At 46.0% G+C, this 18,833-nt stretch overlaps 1 protein-coding gene across 1 annotated transcript; it reads right to left on the bottom strand.

The window, feature by feature from the left end:
• Positions 1–1,074: 1,074 nt before the first annotated feature.
• Positions 1,075–17,336, bottom strand: LOC308595233 (transmembrane protein 151B-like). Its single transcript, XM_081209200.1, has 2 exons — positions 16,545–17,336; positions 1,075–3,593 (listed from the first exon to the last, which is right to left on the bottom strand). The coding sequence occupies exons 1-2, from the start codon at positions 16,635–16,637 to the stop codon at positions 2,163–2,165; spliced, it is 1,524 nt and encodes a 507-aa protein (XP_081065326.1). The 5' UTR covers positions 16,638–17,336; the 3' UTR covers positions 1,075–2,162.
• Between the last annotated feature and the right edge of the window lie 1,497 nt (positions 17,337–18,833).

Here is an 18,833-nt window from a genome sequence, read left to right as displayed (position 1 = left end):
CTGGGTGCCCTCACTGAGGGGGGTGCCATTCAGTGCGCCACCTGCCCGCCCATGACTCCCAAGCCTACCCCATCTGTTGGGGTAAGGGGGGGAGCTGCGCCACTTTGCCGGTGGCATTCCCCCCTCCCCTTTTGTTTTGACAGCTTGGGGGAGGCTTGGGAGTCGTGGGTGGGTGATGCGGCGAATGTCCACCATGGGCAGCTCACTCTGCCCCTGGTTGCAGGGCGCGCATGCTGCGCCAAGCACACAAGCAGCTATCCTGCACCTGGGAGGGCACCCTCCGCGCCACGCCCCCCTCAGGAGCACGCCTGCCCTGGGCAGAGAGGGCATATGCTCCGCCACTGTTGGAGCATACTGGTTCTCTTTTCACAGTGATGGGTAAAGGTAAAGGCCCTGACCATGAGGGCCAGTCGTGCCCAACTCTGGGGTTGCGGCGCTCATTTTGCTTTATTGGCCAAAGGAGCCAGCGTACAGCTTCCGGGTCATGTGGCCAGCATGACTAAACCACTTCTGGCGAACCAGAGCAGTGTACGGAAACGCCATTTACCTTCCCACCAGAGTGGTACCTATTTATCTACTTGCACTTTGACGTGCTTTTGAACTGCTAGGTGGGCAGGAGCAGGGACCGAGCAACGGGAGCTCACCCCATCACGGGGATTTGAACCGCCAACCTTCTGATCGGCAAGCCCTAGGCTCTGTGGTTTAACCCACAGCGCCACCCGCGTCCCACAGTGATGGGTAGAAGATGTCAAACATGTGGATGCCAAATGCATATACTTAGATGAATGCAAAAAAGAGGGGAAAATGAAAAAGAGAAGTGCATAAGAATGTGGGAAGTAAAGGGGAAAGGCTGTATTAAAGAGGAAGATGAAGTTAGATGGAGAAGGGAATTCCAGACAAATGTTTCAGTCGATCCAGTCACAATAGTTTCCCCTGGGTGGAAATGAGATAGCAAAGGGCAGGATTCAACTAACTAGTCTTCCTGGTGGATGCTTGTGAAAGGACTTCCTTTAAGACAATGGGGTTTTCTCCCTCTTCTCCTTCTTACCCAGGTAAACCCCAGAACGGCAAGCAGGGAGAAGGGAGAACTGAAAAGTGTGCACTGACAGAACAATTGCCATAGCGCTACAATGAACTCCTCCCAATGTCACCATGGGTGGGTTCTGCCACCTCATATCTAAATGGGGGCTAGTGTTGCATACTAGACAGTGGGCGGAGGGGGGTCTTCAGCTGAGGAAACTGGAGCACAGATTGCTATTCAGACATGGAGCTCACTGAATGGCCTTGGGAAAGACATTTTCTCTCCCCCTGGCCCAAATCCTTAAGTTAAGCACTTGGTTGAGCTATGGAATTTGCCACCACAGCATACAGCAATGGCTGCCAACACGGACAGCTTTACAAACAGATAAGACACCTTCATGGAGGATAAGGCTATCAAGAACTACTAGTGTCTAGGGACATCATGATGTCTAGGGACTACCTCCAGCTTCAGAAGCACGTTGCCTCCAGTTGCCAGTTGTTGGAGATCACATGCAGGAGAGTGCCATTGCCCTCATGTCCTGCCTGTGAGCTTCTCGTGGGCATCTAGTTGGCTACTGTAGGGAACAGGAGGATGGACAAGATGGGCCTTCTGTCTGATCCAGCACCGCTCTCCTTAGGTTCTTACTGTTAAACGGGATAATCCCATGTTAAAAGAGGCTAATTCCATGAAGACTGCCCCAAGCTCCTTGGAAGAAGGGCAAACAAAGCCTGGTCAGTTTTCAGCACCGGTTAAAAACTCTTTTATTTGCCCAGGCCTTTGGTTAAATTTGCTAATTTGTTCCTTGGTGGAGACTCACTGGATCAGCCTGACTTGCACCGGTGCTCTTTTAACATTCTTTTGGTTTATGTTATTTATGTTTGGATCCTGTATATTGCATCCTATCCAGGAATTGTTTTAATGAAGAGTGGAAAACTTTTAACTTAATAGAAACAAACAAAACACGTGAACTGGCTTAGAACTGACCCTTCATAGGCTTCTGGGGGAACATGCTTCCTTATTTGGAGAAGTGGGCAGCTGGGACTTTAAACCAGTTGCATCCCACAGCCGTCCTAGTATTGCTGTCACTGGCAAGCAGCCTTCTGGCAGTGAAGTTGTCCCGGGAAAGTGACAGGGTGCCCTTTCATAGTGACGTTTCCAGGCAGGATGCTCGGCGGAGACAGAAGTGCCTCGCTTCCTGGCCTTCAGGCCTGTGTACAATGAGCACTGGGAAAAACCGAGCATCATGGTAGGTGGGTGGGTTTTCGTTGAGGGCCAGTTGACTTGAGTGGGAGCAGCACGGGTCGTCCTGGCCGCCCCGGTCAGCGATGCTGCTGCTGCGGCTCCTCCAGAGGCCTGTCCTGTGAGAGCCATGGATCCGGCACAGGGAGAAGCGGCTGGTGTTGAGGGAGAGCTGCGAATTCCCGCTGCAGCTGTGGAAGGCATGTCGGGAGAAGATGGAGGAGGTGCTGGAGGCGTGGTGGCAGCGCTCGCAGCCCCGCGTGATCTCGCTGTACCTGCACATGGAGTAGCCGTTGCAGATGGGAGAGCTGGTCAGCTCCATGAGCATCGCCTCTGAGTAGCTGGGGATCAGCTGGCGATTGGTGCAGATGTGCCACTCGAGCTCTGTGCTGTCCTGAGTGCTGACCCTGGGGATGCGATATCTGTACAAGGGCTCCTCCGCCCCAGTGGGCACTCTGTACTCCACTCCAAGGAGCTTCTCCACGTGGTAGTGCACATAGGCAGTTCGATACTCTATGAAAACTCTCAGCGGCCACGAGACCATCATCAAAGCAGCCACCCAGAACGTATAGTGGGACACGTACCATGGGAGGTGATCAGGGTCACCATAGGCCATCATGAGCTCTTTGAAGTCTATGTTCCTGAGCTTCATGCCTTCCCTGACCTCCATGTAGTCATCTAGCCCTTCGATCTCTGTGAAGAAATGAGCCCTCTGTGTCAGGTAAGAGTTCTCAGACTCTGTGTTGGCGAAGCTAAAACATTTGGTGAATTTCAGTCGGGTGGCTGAGAAACATTCCAGGCCCATGAGCTCTTTAGAGATGTCCTTGAACCCACAGTGGGAATAGTCAAACTCAGCTTCAGCCACATGGGTGTTGACTCTTTCATGGTAGACTTGGGTGGTTGTATAAGCATCCCCATTGCGGTACCGAGTCACTTGCCTGGTTCGCCGGACAAAGTGGTAGCTTATGGCCTTCCACCATATGCATGGCGTGGCTTGCTTCATCCTGGCAATTCGGTCATAGACACTTTCCACGTCGGCCTTGTACTGGAGTTCACTTTTGGCGCGGCAGTGCCAGCACTCCACCAAGTAGACTACGTAGAGCATGGCTAGGAACGCTAATGGAATGTAGACATAGCCGTCAGAGCAAGGGCTGTCGTGGTAGATCATGGACTTGCCTTTGAAAGAGCTGTCAAAACTAAGCTTAGTGACTTGTGTGAGTTGGCACCAAGCTACAGCTCCCAGGCAGCCGTACATGAGAATGGAGAGAAGGAGGCATTTCCAGTGGGATTCTCTGCACATGGAAGAGCTCAAAGACTGCTTGACTGGTTGTTGCTAAGAATCAGGCAGCAAAATAGGAGATGGGGGTGGGGAAAGGAAGAGGGGAGAGAAAGAGAGGATTTATTGTGAGATCATTTTATGTAATTTAATATTTTTTACGGTCAGAGACCAGCTTATAAAACACACTTGGGGGTACAATCCCAGAAGTAAAACAAACATTTAAAACAATGTACAACAATAAATTTAAAATTTATAAATGCAATAAGCGTATAGACACTTAAAACTTTAAGATAAGCTACCACAGAGAAAGAACCCAGAGTCACCCATGGAACCGAGTTTGGGAATTTTCTTAACAAACTACTTTGGGTCGGGGGATGGTCTGCACCTACAGATCTGTACACAGAATCTGGCAATCATTCAGGTCGTCTTATGATCTTTGTCTAACAGGAAAAAGTCAAATATTTGCTTTTCCGGGAGGTCAGCAAGCCTCACCAGCAGGGGATCAATGGTCTCACTACGTGCCTCTTCATAAAAGGGACATCTAAAGAACAAGTGCTCTGGGCTTCCTATATCCCCCAATGAACAGGCGCAAAGTCTCGGAGCATATGGGACTTTTTAAAAGGATCCTTCCAGGACCGGCGAGGGCAGAGCCAAGCTTCTGGCAAGTGTAAAAGCCCTTCTTGCATTTTCGGATACGAGAAAGAAGAGAGATGCTGCCACTGCGGCTATATGTCTCTCGATTTCTCCAATTTTATAGTTGGGGCACCTTGAGCAGTCCTGTTGTCTCTCGGTGTCTATGATTCTTTGCCTGACCGTAGCTTTTGCCTGGCCCAACCCCAGACTTAGAAGGCCTTGAGGAGCTAAACCAAGGTTTTAGAGAAAAATTTAACACCGATCGAAAGAGATAGGTTTCAGAATGAGACGGGACTGACTGTGGTAAAGAAAGTGCAATATCTGTGGATTAATTTGACAGCCAAAAATGGGAACTTATTTAAAGATAATTATGAAAAATGTTGGACGGAATATGCAACAGAAAATTAAGGTGTTTTTAACTGCTTTTATTTTGTATTTTTTTCTTGTATTTTTTCATTTTTACTGTAATATCTTAAAATTTTTAATAAATATCTTATTAAAAAAAATAATAGAAGGCCATGAGGAGCTAAACCCAGTTTCTGAAGGGTGTTCAGGACTGCTATTTTAAGTATTAGATGCAATCTTTTAAATTTCCTTTAAAAAAAAATTGGATCTAGTGTGCTGGGGGAACAGCTCTTTAACCCCCTTTAATTGAGCAAACCTAAATTTCTTCGGTGTGCACTTGAATCCTTCACACAAAATGCTGACTATTTGCAAACACCCTGGTACAAGCTGGATGCAAGGCTTGACCCTCGCTGAGTGGATTTCTGCCTCTTGGACCAGCTCCTGGTCATTAGGCTTGTGTGATACACCCACACACCGAAGAATAAAATGCTTCCCAATCCTAGTCCCATTCACCCCAGTTTGACAAATTTATTCCTAGCTACCTTTATTGTACGTATTGCTGCTTTTCACAGAAACGAAATGAAACCGAATATAGTAAATGAAAAACCCCACCCCTGCCTAGCATCAGAATGTGCAGCTGAAGAGATGTTTGCATAACGGTTGCTACATACTGTTAGCTATTTGCAACAAATGAATCGACCACTCCCGAACCTTACAAAAAGCTTTCCAAGAGCAACTCATTTGAAGTTAATAAATATGCTAATGGAACATGCTAATCACTTGCACTTGCATCAGTCATCGTTTGTTTACTGCTTATGGTGTGAAAACTTCTGATGCAGGACTTGTTTCAGGTGGATTATATAAATTGCTCTTGTAGTTATTATATTTACAAACCTTTCAGAGGCTGCAGATTTAGAACTGGAATTTCTAGTATCTTTGCCACATGCATATTACCACACAGGCAAATGAGCGGAAAATCTGGTATGAATGATTTATTTCGTTTTTCAAAATATATTCAGCCCAGCTGCATTGCTGCTCATTCTAAGATACACCTGTTAAGGCTTAAAATGTTCATTCATTTGCAGCTTATTAAACATTGGCCACCTCATGAGAAGTGAAGACTCCCTGGAAAAGACCCTGATGTTGGGAAAGATGGAGGGCACAAGGAGAAGGGGACGACAGAGGACAAGATGGTTGGATAGTGTTCTCGAAGCTACAAACATGAGCCTGACCAAACTGCGGGAGGCAATGGAAGACAGAGGAGTGCCTGGTGTGCTCTGGTCCATGGGGTCATGAAGAGTTGGACACAACTAAACAACTAAACAACAACAACAACAACAAAGCGTTGGAATCCCAAATTAATTGCATGACCCTGGCCACCAGTCATTTTATAGGGTTTCAAAAGTTCTGTCAATGACTGAAGCCTAGAATCTAGTTCACAACACCTGTTATTAGCACTTGTACACACTCTTTGCAGCCATAAATGAGGTGCTGAAGAGTAAATACCAGCAGATTTAATAACCTTTGATACTTCTAGATCAGGGATAACTGGCTTCTAGCCAGTCAGTAGCGCTGTTTTGCCAGATCTTCATGGGATCTCTATTGTATTGTGCATGAGCAGATGAATCCTTTTATTGAAATTAGCTGAGCTTGTCTGGTTTCATAGAATGTTCAGATGCAGAACACTTTGTACTCCTGTGATGGAGTGAAAGATTGTCAGTTTGGCTGGCACTAAACCTCATTCAGCTTCAGCATAACCAGTAAGATTGAGAAGAGATCTTGAGACACGGGAAAGCTAAGGGACAGGGAAGTCAGGGGCAAAGAGATTGAAGGATTCCCAGTCCTGATAGCCCTGAATGTTGAAGACTTTATCTAGCCTGCTTAAAGCTGAGTGTGTGGTTCCCAGGATGGATGAGAGAGGCATTCTTGATCTTTCTCTAGTGATATAAAGTGACAGTCTGGAAGGACTGTGATTTTCAAGCATGTTTTATGATTACAGCGTCCACCCATTTCTCAGAGAACTCCCAACAGGTATTCCATTAAAACCAGACAAAATTGTAGTTACTTTTGATCTCATGACTTTGATTGCTATATACTGTTCCAAGCTAACCTAACATCATTCCAATTTACCTGATACTCTTCTCCCCCCCACAAGATATCAGTGCCTGAGAGCAGTGCTTTCACATGCATAGATTCGTATTAAGCTCTGCAAGAACATTGAAGGCTGCTTCCTGAAATCAGATCTATGCATCATGTAGAATAAGGCAGTGAAATTCTGGACTCTCCTAGTTGAAAGTCTCAGCAAGTAGAGTCTTTTGGTTTGGAGATTTGGGGTTCTTTGGAGTACATACTGGGTGAATTCCACTCTTCAGCACCCTACAGCAGATACTCAGTATGGTACCCTACAGATGTTGTTGGATTCCAGCATCTATCAGCCTGAGCCAGTGTGACAGTGATCAGGGATGATGGGAGTTGTAGTTCAGAAACAGCAAACCAGCACCATCTTGGCTCTTCCTGCCCTACAGTATAACCCTCCAGATCAGCAACTGGCCTCCTTCCTCAGCCTCATCAGGAGTTTGTCTCAGTCATTCTTATTAAGCCATCTAGGATCTGCCTCTGGTGCTCGTAGGCATCATCTTCTCAGGGTCCATAAATACCTGGTTGGGAGGCTTGGGAGTGGCCCAGCACACCTAAGAAACCAAGCTGTGAGTCTCTGCCATAAGCAAAATAAAACAGCTTTAGGGAGGATTTTCCCACAGCACCTGGACAAATGTTGTGTTTATTGCTTGTTACTGGGTGTGCCAACAAGTTGTTCTTTGCTGCTGGACAAGTTTTCAGAGATCATTAGGCAATCTTTTCTTCTGTAAGCTGAACAGGGATGGTCCTTGCCTTTGATCTAAAACGAAAAGAAGGAGCCTGCACGCACTCAATGCCTTTGCAGTTTTATAAATGGAAAGGCATTTGTTTATTCCTGCCCAAAGACTGTACCTATCTCATTCCCACCACTTTCCTTGCAAAAATCATCCTCTCTCTCTCTCTCTCTTTGCCTTTTTAGCTCTTGCAAGACATCTGCTTCCATTTCATTAAATTGAGGTACCAGATAGACTAGAAAAGGAAGGCTGTGAATGGCAGGCTGGCATTCTAGGGAACCAGGGCAGTGTGGCAGATGGAGTGTTGGTTGTGAACCAGGAAACCTTGGATTTAATGCTGTGTTCAGCCATTAAACAAACTTGGTGGGTCTTCTTGAGCAAGTCACCATCTCTCAACTATCAAAGGAGGTTGTTGTGAAGGTAAAACAGGAATGCTTAATGTACAGGACTCTAAACTCCTTAGAGAAGGGGTGAGCAAGTGGCCCTTCAGATGTTACTGTGCCCTAGCTCCCATCAACGCTAGCCAGCACGGCTAATGGGCACAGCTGATGAGAGCTGTAGTCCAATGCATGTCAAGGGTCATGGGTTCACCCCTGCCTTAGAGGAGAGTTGGGGTAAATATATGATAGATAAAAACTCTCTTTGTGATGCCCAGACTCTGTGAATGGGCACAGCTCTACCAACTGACTCAATCTGAACACCCACATTTTTGGTCGCTGCCCAAAACTGCAGCAGCAGAACTTTGATGCACACTTGCAATCCATCCAGGCTTTCTGAAAAGGAAATTGGAGAGAGGAGAAAAGAAGCTATACTTTTAAAGAAACTGGCTGCAATCCCTTCACAGAGTTCGCTGGCTGAAATTAATGCTAAAGCTAGTAGGATTTCGATAGTCTCAAAGTACATCCCTATATGCCTCACCCATTAGAAAGAAATCCTGGTTGCCACTTAATGTAGACGCAACAGAGACCTGCAGCCAATATTGCAGGCTCAAGTGCACCTAACTCTTTATTAAATTGTTGCCCGTGTCAATCCTTAACTAGGCTGTGTACACATTAGTGGCTTAAAACACAGCTATCATTCTTTTCTTAATTTGATTTGAAGCTGGTTGGGGGAAAAGTGCATTAAAATGTAATATTTCATAGGAAACAACAGGTTAGATGTGGATTGTGGCTAATTTGTGTACGTATATCACTTCCCAAACCAGGAATGGGAGCGCACAGGATACAGAGTAAATAGGAGTATGTATACAGTCATGTACATAGACTTGGAAGTAAGTTCAATTGTGCTTATTCCCAAGTAAAAGGGTAAAGGGACCCCTGACCATTAGGTCCAGTCGTGGATGACTCTGGGGTTGCGGCACTCATCTTGCTTTATTGGCCGAGGGAGCTGGCGTACAGCTTCTGGGTCATGTGGCCAGCATGACTAAGCTGCTTCTGACAAACCAGAGCAGCGCACGGAAATGCCGTTTACCTTCCTGCCGGAGCGGTACCTATTTATCTACTTGCACTTTGATGTGCTTTTGAACTGCTAGATTGGCAGGAGCAGGGACCGATCAACGGGAGCTCACCCCGTCACGGGGATTCAAACAGGTCGCTTCTGATTGGCAAGTCCTAGGCTCTGTGCTTTAACCCACAGCACCACCCGCATCCCTTATTCCCAAGTAAATGGTTACAAATGTTTGAAGTCTTACCCAGCACTCATAGCATGTCCTAAGAAAAGCCACTGCCTCTCAACTTCCTTCCGCAAAATCAAAGTAAGAATACTGTTAATATGGATTATAGAGAGAGGATATGTAGTGCTTTAGAACAGTGTTTCCCAACCTTTTTTGGGCAAAGGCACACTTGTTTCATGAAAAAAATCTCGAGGCACACCACCATGCCAGATGGGGAAAGGTCACTTTTTACTTATGTAAAAAAAAAATAAAAAAATAGTAACAGCATAGAAGGTAATGGTTAGGCTAGCATCCCTCTTCCAAATATGCTAGGTTTTTATTTGCAGGGACTGTTCTACATGGGAAAGCATTCAGCACTGTCATTCTCCCATCTGCCATCTGAATTGGTACTATTCTGGGTCAACTTACTCTGCTGCATGTGTAGATGAAAATGGCACCAAGTGTGGGGGAGGGGGCAGAACAGGTTTCAGATACAGGATATTAAGCATACACGTACTTCAGATTGAACTGGTTGCTTGCTTTGCAAGTTTTCATTTCCCAAATGACTGCCTTGGCAAGCGCAATACCTACCAGGCTCAACGCCGGCCTCGCGCTGCCGCTTCCCGCGCTCTCAAGGACCCGGGAGGAGGAAGGCGTGAAGGGAATCCCGAAGGCGCGAAAACCTCGCGCATGCGCAGGCCTTCCGCCTGCGACAGCCCAGTAGGCCGGCCGAAGCGAGCGGCGATGGGATGTGGGAGCTCGCTCGCTCGCTCGCCGCCCCGCGTGTGCCTATGTGGGGCACGTTACAGCCCCGTGACGTCAGCGCCACGCAGGCAGCCAGGCAGGCAGACGGCGAGAGCCCCGCGCTGGGCGGCCTCTCCTCGCCGCTGCCGCCCCGCCTCTCGCCGCCCGACTCGCCCGCCTCCCTCCCACGGCACACCAGGCAACGTCTCGCGGCACACTAGTGTGCCGCGGAACACCGGTTGGGAAACACTGCTTTAGAAGATGGCTGCATTTGTATGGAGCCTTATTAATAGATAGCTTCCTTGGGTAATGAAAGGATAGCTACTAATTTTCGGTCCTGCTTCCAAAGATTTTGCATATTCTGACTAATGGGCCATCAGAAGGCAAACACTCCAGAGCAAACAGATATAGAGGAATGATAATAACACTAGAGAGGAGTATGAACTAAGTGGATCAATCTTCAAGCACTACAATCAGGGATATGGGGTGTGTGTGTGAGAGAGTGAATCAGTCTTTGTTCAGAAATATAAACCTAGAATGAGGCAGCTATAAAAACACAATCAAGATTTTGCTATTAATAGTAGAGTGATGCTAAAAGAAAGCTGCCTCCTTGCATTTCTTCTGTAACAAATGGACCAGCTACCACCTCTTGTCCTGGCTGTTTTGCCACAGGGAAGCAATGATTGCCATCCAGCTCCACACACACACACACACACACACACACACACACACGGGAAGACCATTTCAGGCATCAAATGCGGATGGGCAAAGAGATGTTAGTAAGGAGGGAGAGAGAGAGACTCAGATAAGGATCAATGTCCTGTGCTTGAATACACTTAAGACTAAATTGAAAAACAGCAGTGTGCTTTAAGTTGGGATCTATTTTCTGTTTCAAGCTCCACAGTAACTACAGCTCTATCACCAATACAAAACAAACAGCCACTTCTTCATATCTTTCACTGCATGGGCAGCCAACGTGGTGCCTTTGAAATGTTGTTGGACTATGTCTCCAACCATCCCTGTCCAGTGGGCATGCTGGCTGGGGCTGTTGGGAACTGGAGTCCAATGACATCTGGAGGGCCATAGTTTTCCCCCATCTCTGTGTCCTGTAGTGGGTGTTACATTTATCAGATGCAATAGAGTATAGAAAAGTAATGTTTCCTTCTGAGAACAGGAGGTGCCATAAGATATTTACACATATTCAGTGAATGAAAGGATGTTGTCAACAAAACCTTGTTGTATTCATAATGCTGAAATGTTTTCTATATGTTGTTATATTTGCTATTATTTTGTTGCTTTATTGTATTATTATGAAATTGTTGTTGTAATGGTTGATTCGTTGTTTTCTTTGTTGTAAGCTGCTTTGAGCATGATTCTTTTTGTGAAAATGTGGCATGAAAATTGTGGGATAAGCAGTCTCATATAACCAACATGCTTAAGTCTAATTAATGCATGAAGGAGTTAATACCATAGAATAAGCTGTACTGCCAGGCTTAGTTATGTCACTTCCCTTATAGTTTTACTACCTGTGCAACTTTTCTGACTGATGTATAGAAAAGCACATGAACCAGACCTTTGAAGAGTTTATAAGTAAACCAATGTTAAACTTACCAAACGTGGTCCTTTCCTATGCTGAGGGAAGGGGGAAATTTTTGGAACACACTTGGAAGGGTACATTTTAAATGTCTAGCAGCCTATATTTCCATACTTTGCTTTGCTGGGGTTCTCTCACCAAAGAGTACTTGCCCCAAACTTGGATCTTGACATCTAGAAATTATTCTTTCTATATGTATATGTTGTGATCCAACACGAATAAACTAATGAATGAATGAATAATGGAGAGCAACCAAGGTAATGGGGAACGTATGGGGGAAATGGGTCTTGTTCTTGAAATTGAGCTTATATTTGGATTTTCCAGTATTATTTATTTATGATGCATATTTATAGCCCACGTTTTATCAGAGGATAACTCTGAGCGGAGGCCAGGAGTGAGGAGGACAGCTGAAGGAAAACCTTTTAGGCATTCAATCTAAAAAATAATTAAACTGAAAGACTAACAATACTAAAATGGCAATCAGATCCCCAGGAAACTGACTAATCCTTGTGAGCAGATTTCTGTATTTTGGCAGGCAAGAACAATACAAACACAATACAAAGGCAGGTGTTTGGGTAGTATAGCTTTTTTTGTTCACTGCTGTTCATTACTAATATCAAGATACATAATTAAGTGTGGAAGAGACAAGCTTTCAAATTGGCAGTCAGTATTTTTAGACATTGGAGACCAAGCAAACATTTCTGTGCTTTTTAAATTATAGGAAGTACGCTGACATCATGTCTCCATATTGGCAACAGGAGGCAGGCCGAGCTAATTTAAAACTTCCATTTTTATATTTGCAGTATCATGAGTATGATCTTGCCCAACAGAATAGATTTCACTAATACACATCCTTGGCTCCTTGAAGCTCCCTCTCTTTCATTTAAAAAGATTAACTAATTTGATTCTGCAGCTCCCATGTTTATATTGAAATGTAAGTGGGAAGTTAAAAGCAGCCCTGGACTACAGCCATTTAATACTGCAGGGATAAGTGAGCAAAATAAATAACATGATCCAAAGAGCTGTGGGCTGAGCTGGTGTTTATGCTCAGGAGTTCCACCCCTTTCCATTAGTCCTCCTCCTTCTGTAGCCTGACATTCCTCCTTACAATTCCAGAAAACCAGGAGTCTTCCAATGTGGACTCCAATGGCATCTAAGGAGACAGTGTCAAAATGGGTCCAAAATGGATGGGCATACAGGGTCCACTGGGAAATAACCTGTTTGAATAATGGGGCTCATTTAAATTGTCATGGCCCCACTCAATAAGCCAGACATGTACCTTGTTGAGGTCCTCCTCAACAATGTGAGTGTGTGCAATGGAGGCTCTGGTATCCTGAAGGAACATGGAATTGTAGAGTTGGAAGGGTTATCTAATCCAACCCCCTGCAATGTAGGAATCTCAACTAAAGCATTCTTGACAGGTGGCCATCCAACCTCTGCTTAAAAACCTCCAAAGAAGGAGAGTCCACCACCTCCCAAGGGAGTCCATTTCACTGCCTAACAGCTCTCATCATCAGAAAGTTCTTCCTGGTGTTTAGTCAGAATCTCCTTTCTTGTCACTTTGAGTCACTGGGTTGTGTCCTACCCTCTAGAGCAACAGAAAACAAGCTCGCTCCATGTCTTCCATGTGACAGACCTTTGGATATTTGAAGATGGCTATCTGAAACTCAGGGGGGCAACAACTAGCAGTGTTCTTCCAGATCATCTCAGGTGCAGCCCCACCTGCCAGAGATGCTGAAGGGCCTTCCAAAGAAGCCATGAGGAGCACAAGGGTGCAGGCTCTGAGGGCAAGTATGGTCACTTCAGAGAGGCCCTCCCTGGGAAAGGCAGAGCTTAGTTGGGTCTGCACAAGAACGGAAGAGCTTAATCCATCTCTATCTTTGGGGCCAGTTGCCAGCATTACAGCTGGCATTACAGCCCATGCCCAAGGAAACATGCTTCTTTAACAGATGGATTGAAGCCATCCTTTTAGCAGGATCTGTCTTGCAAAAACTTTGCCTTACACTGTAGGCTACTGACCATAGCCAGAACTGGACAACTAGACTTAATCCAGAGATCCAGTCACTAGCACTTACAGCTAGTGCTGAAAGGAATGTTTCACTTTCAAAATTTTGTGAATTCCCCAACCCAAAGAGGGCAAACCGAAATGTGATAGGAAGGGGCAGCCTTATGTTTTCCCCAGTGTAAAATGGAAGGCTTGTGGTGATCACATTTCAAAACTGAAATTAGAACAGCGGCGTGTGTTTGCATTTACAAAGTCAGATTTAGCTTTTTAAGTTTATTTTAGTGTTTCTCATGATAACATGTAGTATTCACATATCACTTTTAGCTTTTTTTTTTAACGGCCACATACAATGTCTCAAAATCAACAAAAGTCTAGTGGCACTGTAAAGACCAAGACATTTTATTACCGCATGAGCTTTCATGGAATAGAGTTCACTGCATCAAATCCAGGGGAAATGATCCTCACTTGTCAGTTTAAACAAGAATCTTGGGGCATGTTGCTCAATTTTCACAGGGGTATAAAGCAGAGACAATGTAAATATTGGAGTGAAAATGACAACAGAATGCAAAAGTATAGTCCGTGACAATTTGGTTAGAGCTCAAATATATGCACAACGGCAATTCACATCCGTAATTGGTGATTTCTCACCAGTGCCAAGATGATTGTCTTAAGTGACAATACAGCTAGAACTTAAATATATGCAAAAATGAGCACAGTGACCCTTCCACAGCAGCAGTGATTGGTGATAACAGCACTTCTGGGTAAATTTATTGTTTTTGCTTGAACAGACTAACATGGCAACCCCTGATATTGCCTCAATATTGCTTACAACAACTCTCTGAAATAAGCGAATATCCTTATCATCTCTTTATTACAAATGGGAGGCTGCTACTGAAAGATAACAGCTTACTTAAGGCAATTCAGAGGCTCATAGCTTAAGTGAGATTTGAGCTAAGCATTTCCTAACTCTGTTAATCTTTGCACTACACTAGCTCTCCAAAGTTTCATAATTTACAGCCACTAGTTTAACAGAAGTAGGTTCTGGAAGGGACATAAAAGGCATGTGTGAATTTATGTCCTAAGGATTTCCCCTTTATTTGGGATTGCTCAGGGTTATTAAAAAGCTTTGGCCTAGATCTACATGAACGTAGACTTGCTATTTGGATACTATTCTTTAGGAGGGAATGACCACTGTGTAAAATGAAAATGATTTCATGGAAGAAATAATAGTTCAAAATATTCCTATGGTGATATTGATCAGATGTTATTAGCTCACACAGATTTAAGAGGTGGTGAAACTGATGGCTGCTGCTCTCAGCAAGGTGCCAATGTGATAGCCCCATGAGTCTCTTCCAATGCTCATCATGTCTTAAGGCCACAAGGCCAGGTCTGAGTGTGAGACATGCAGCTGCTCAAGTTATGTCAGTTGCGACAGATCTGCCATTTAGCAGTAGCATGGCAAATGATGCCTGTCCATACGTCCATATTCCAGAAATTTCCACTGAACTCATCGAATAAGACTGACATGTTATGTTTTAATAATATATTTTTGGATATTATGAAACATAAAGCTGACGTGCTCATTTGAGAAACTTTGCCCTTCCATTTGTCACAAAAGTCATGCTTGATAGGAATATCATAGCATATTAATGATATAGTTACTTTGAGCCCTACCTAGCCAAAGTTATTCACACCCAAGTCCCATTGATTTCAAGTGTGATAGTTGGTCATGGATGGCACTATCTCTAGATCAAATCAAATTTCACAGGGATAGCCATGCTAGTCGGTTGCAGTGAAAACAACGAAGAGCCTCGTGTCACCTTAAAACCTAACCCATTTATTGTGGCACAAAGTTTCATGAGAGATGCACAGTGAAGTGGGTTATGTCATAACTGAAATCAATGGAGCAACAAAGTGCTTAACTTTGTGCCCCATATATTATTTTATTTTCTTATGCTGATGTTCATAACGTTTTGTATCACATATGTTTGTATGATCTTTTAATTATGTTGCTGCAGGCTAGTTTGTTTTTAATTGTAAAACCGAGTGGGTTTTTGTGTGTGTAACAGATTAAAATAGTAAGATATTTCTGCAATGGTGTAAAATCAGAAACAGTTCTTTATATATTGCCTAATATTAACATTTTAAAAAATATAATATAAAACAACCAAAGCACCAAACATACAACCATTGCTGATTGTTTAGACTTTGTTGACATGGTTGACACTCTACAGAAAGACACACACACACAAACACACAAATCTTTGCAGACTGCTTTATGACCCTGATGGAGAAAAGTGATTTGTTGAGGTCAATCCACCAGAATGCAGCAGTGCATTTTGGAAACTCAGCTGTATCAATCCCACCCAGACAGCAGCAGAACCCTTGTTTTGGCTTTCTTATAAGAGAAAAGCAGAGGTTTGTGTATCGAATGAAAAAAGCCCCTTAATTACTAGGATGTGCCTTTGATGTTTGTGCAGGACATTCGATGGTGCGGGATGATTTCATACAAGGAAGGAGGGAGAGAAACCCAAGCTTCAGTCTTCGGAGCTCCTTAAACCTGGATTATGGTGGAGTATATTCAGGGTTTACTCCAATTCCAGAACCTCGGAGAGCTCCCTACCCTTGTATACCCGTCGCTTGATCGCTTTTGACTTGCTGGAACCTTCATTCTAGCTGGCTGCTTACTGCCCCAGCTGAGCACCCGCAAGAAAGAAGTCTACACCACAACTTATCTCCCTCTCTCCCTCTCCCGCTCTCCAAACCTGCTAGATTTCAAGGGGGTGGGTAGAGGTAGAATACGAAAATGGTTCTTGTCATTTAGTGGTGCGGCTTTTCCTGACCCGTTTCTTTTTGCGGCAATTTTGCTTGAGTTTCACCAACCCGGAATCTGAAAGCAGCCTGGTCCCGGGCTTTGACCCAGAGCTCATCCCTCCGATACCACACTGGAGTTGAGTGAGTCTTCAAAATGCACAGCTCCACTCTCGCCCTCCAACTTGTGTGTGTTTGTGTCCCCGCATGCATACAACACTGCATGTCAGCTTGTATACAGATACTCAATCACACGACTCCCCCCTTCAAAATTACACACACACCACCACCACCACCAACAACAACAACCACCCAGGCTCTCCTTTGTCCTTGTCCTCCCCTTCGTCCTCACCTCCTCGCCAGCCGCTGTAGCTGCAGCTCTTGCTTCTTCTGGAGTATTTGCGCTTGTTCCAGCGGCTGGCTCTGGCTCCCCCTCCGAAGACATGCTTTGCCATTACAGATCTCGCTGCCCTACTCGCGCGTCTCCATAGAAGCCAACAGGACCGGAAAGTTCCTCCTCCCCGGGAGCCAGCGAGCAGGCTGGCGGGCCGGGCCGGAGTGCAGGTGCGGGCCGGGTGGCCCCTACCGGACCTTGCCCCGGGACTGCCGCAGGTCGCTGTCCATGGTGCTGAACGATCGCCTGGGCTTACCCGCTGCCAGCCAGCCTCCCAGAGCGTGAACCAATCCGGGCACGGAAAGAGAGGCACCGGCGCGTTGCGTGGTCCCCTTCCAGGGCAGCCTCGGCGCTTCGGGCTCGGGGGCTCCCGCTGCCGTGACCATCGGCTGTCTGGCAGGTCGGCAAACAACACTGCGGCTGCTCGTTAACTTTGAGGCGGGCAGCGGTGGGGAGGGGGGGTTGTGAAGACGCGGAAGGCGCCTCTGGCGAGAGGCTGGCGAGGATGCCTGGCCCAGGGAGACGCCCCCCCCCCCTCGCCGGGGACGGTGCAGCCTCAACCTTTGCGGTCCCCAACTCTGCAGTGGAGCCACTGGGCTGCCAACTTCGGGCTTCCCTTTGCCTGTGGGTTTCTCTCTTTCTCTCTCTCTCCCACTTGGCATTCCCGAGGCTGGCCGTAGGAAAGCAAGATCTCCCCGAGAGCGATTCTCTTGCAGATCTCCGGGGAGCTGACGGCATCTCCCCAGTGCCCAGCTGACTCCTCTTCCCTAGCCAGCTAGCGAGCGGATACCCCAGCCAGAGCCATCCCAGAAGCCGAAGACACCATTCAGATCCCCCCTGCCAGGACTAGAAGCCACAAGAGGCCTCTCCTGCTCTTCGCCGCCTCTGCCCAGAGCCAAGTGCTTTTGCTTCGCGGGAAGTTATGCGTGATCCCCATTCAACACTTTGGGATCTCGGGCATCATCTAAGAGTAGAACTCTCCCATAACTGGGTCTGGCTTCTGCTCGGGTAACTTGTGGCTAGTTCCCTTCTGATCCCACTGATCCTATGATCCTGCAGTAGGGATGTTGTCCTTGATCTCCTAAGAGTAGCAATGTGGTCCTGGATCTCTCTGTCTCTCTTTGGGTGGGTGTGGTGGTTTTAATTTTGACATTGTTTACTTACAGCAGTGGTTTTCATCCAGTATGCCGTGGCACCCTTGGGTGCCTTGAATGATGGAGGACTCCCAAGGAGAGGGGAGAGGCAGAGGGAACGCTCCACAAGGGAGGGTGTTTGAAAAAAGGTGAGAGGCTGCCAGCTCTGCAGCCAAGGGGTGACATAACTGGGCTCCTGAGCCCCACAGGGGTGCGGCAGAAAGAATGTCATTGGTCAAGAAAGCTGTGGACTACAAAAGGCTGAAAACCTCTGACTTACAGTGTTGTATTGAGGGTGGCATTTAACTAACTTCTGCTCAGAGTAGACCCATTGAAAATAATGAGCATGACTAAGTTACATCCATCAGTTTCAGTGGATCTACACTGAGGAGCACTTAGTTGAATACCCCTCCTGAGGTGGTGTTGTGGTTAGGGAGCTGGACTAGCCACCTGGGAGACTAGGGTTCAAATCCCCATTCATCCATGAAGCTCACTGGGTGACCTGGGGCCAGTCACTAGGCCTCATCCTAACCTACCTCACAGAGTTGTTGTGAGGATAGAACAAGGAGGAGAAGAAGTATCTTGAACTCCTTGGAGGAAAAGGTGGGATATAAATGGAATATTCAAAAAAAATGGTATAAAGTATTTAATTAAATACATAAATTATGCTGCTGCCATCCCCTCACCCCAAGGCATCCCTCTTCTGTTATTTAGCAAAGGGGCTAGGACACCAAAGCGAAACGAAACAGCCCCCTCCCCAATTTCTGTTTCTGTCTGCCTCTCGTCCAGGAACGCTTGTACCATTTGTTAGTCTTTAAAGTGCCACAAGACTTTTTGTTGTTTTAGCTGCAAGCGACAAAAGCCACATTCACACCATACATTTAAAGAACTACGATTCCACTTTAAACAATCATGGCTTTCCCCAAAGAATCCTGGGAGCTGTAGTTTGTTAAGGGTGCTGAGAATTGTTAGGAGACCTCTATTCTCCTGACAGAGATACAGTTCCTAGAGTTCCCTGTAAAGAGGGATTGACTGTTAAACCATTCTGGGAATTACTGCCTCTTGCCCCCTCCTTCTACCACTGCTATGGCTCAGCTCTTAGCAAACTCGGCTG

This window comes from Podarcis bocagei (assembly GCF_964188305.1).
Source record: "Podarcis bocagei genome assembly, chromosome: 1".
Taxonomy (NCBI): Eukaryota; Metazoa; Chordata; class Lepidosauria; order Squamata; family Lacertidae; genus Podarcis; species Podarcis bocagei.
Note: the sequence above shows the minus strand (reverse complement) of the source record. Positions and strands in the feature narration are given on the sequence as shown.

Coding starts and splice junctions, on each gene's coding strand:
- LOC308595233 (XM_081209200.1), bottom strand. CDS start 16,637: ATGTCTTCGGAGGGGGAGCCAGAGCCAGCCGCTGGAACAAGCGCAAAT. Junction 3,594..16,544: donor CTACAGCGGCTGGCGAGGAG/GTGAGGACGAAG, acceptor CCTGATTCTTAG/CAACAACCAGTCAAGCAGTC.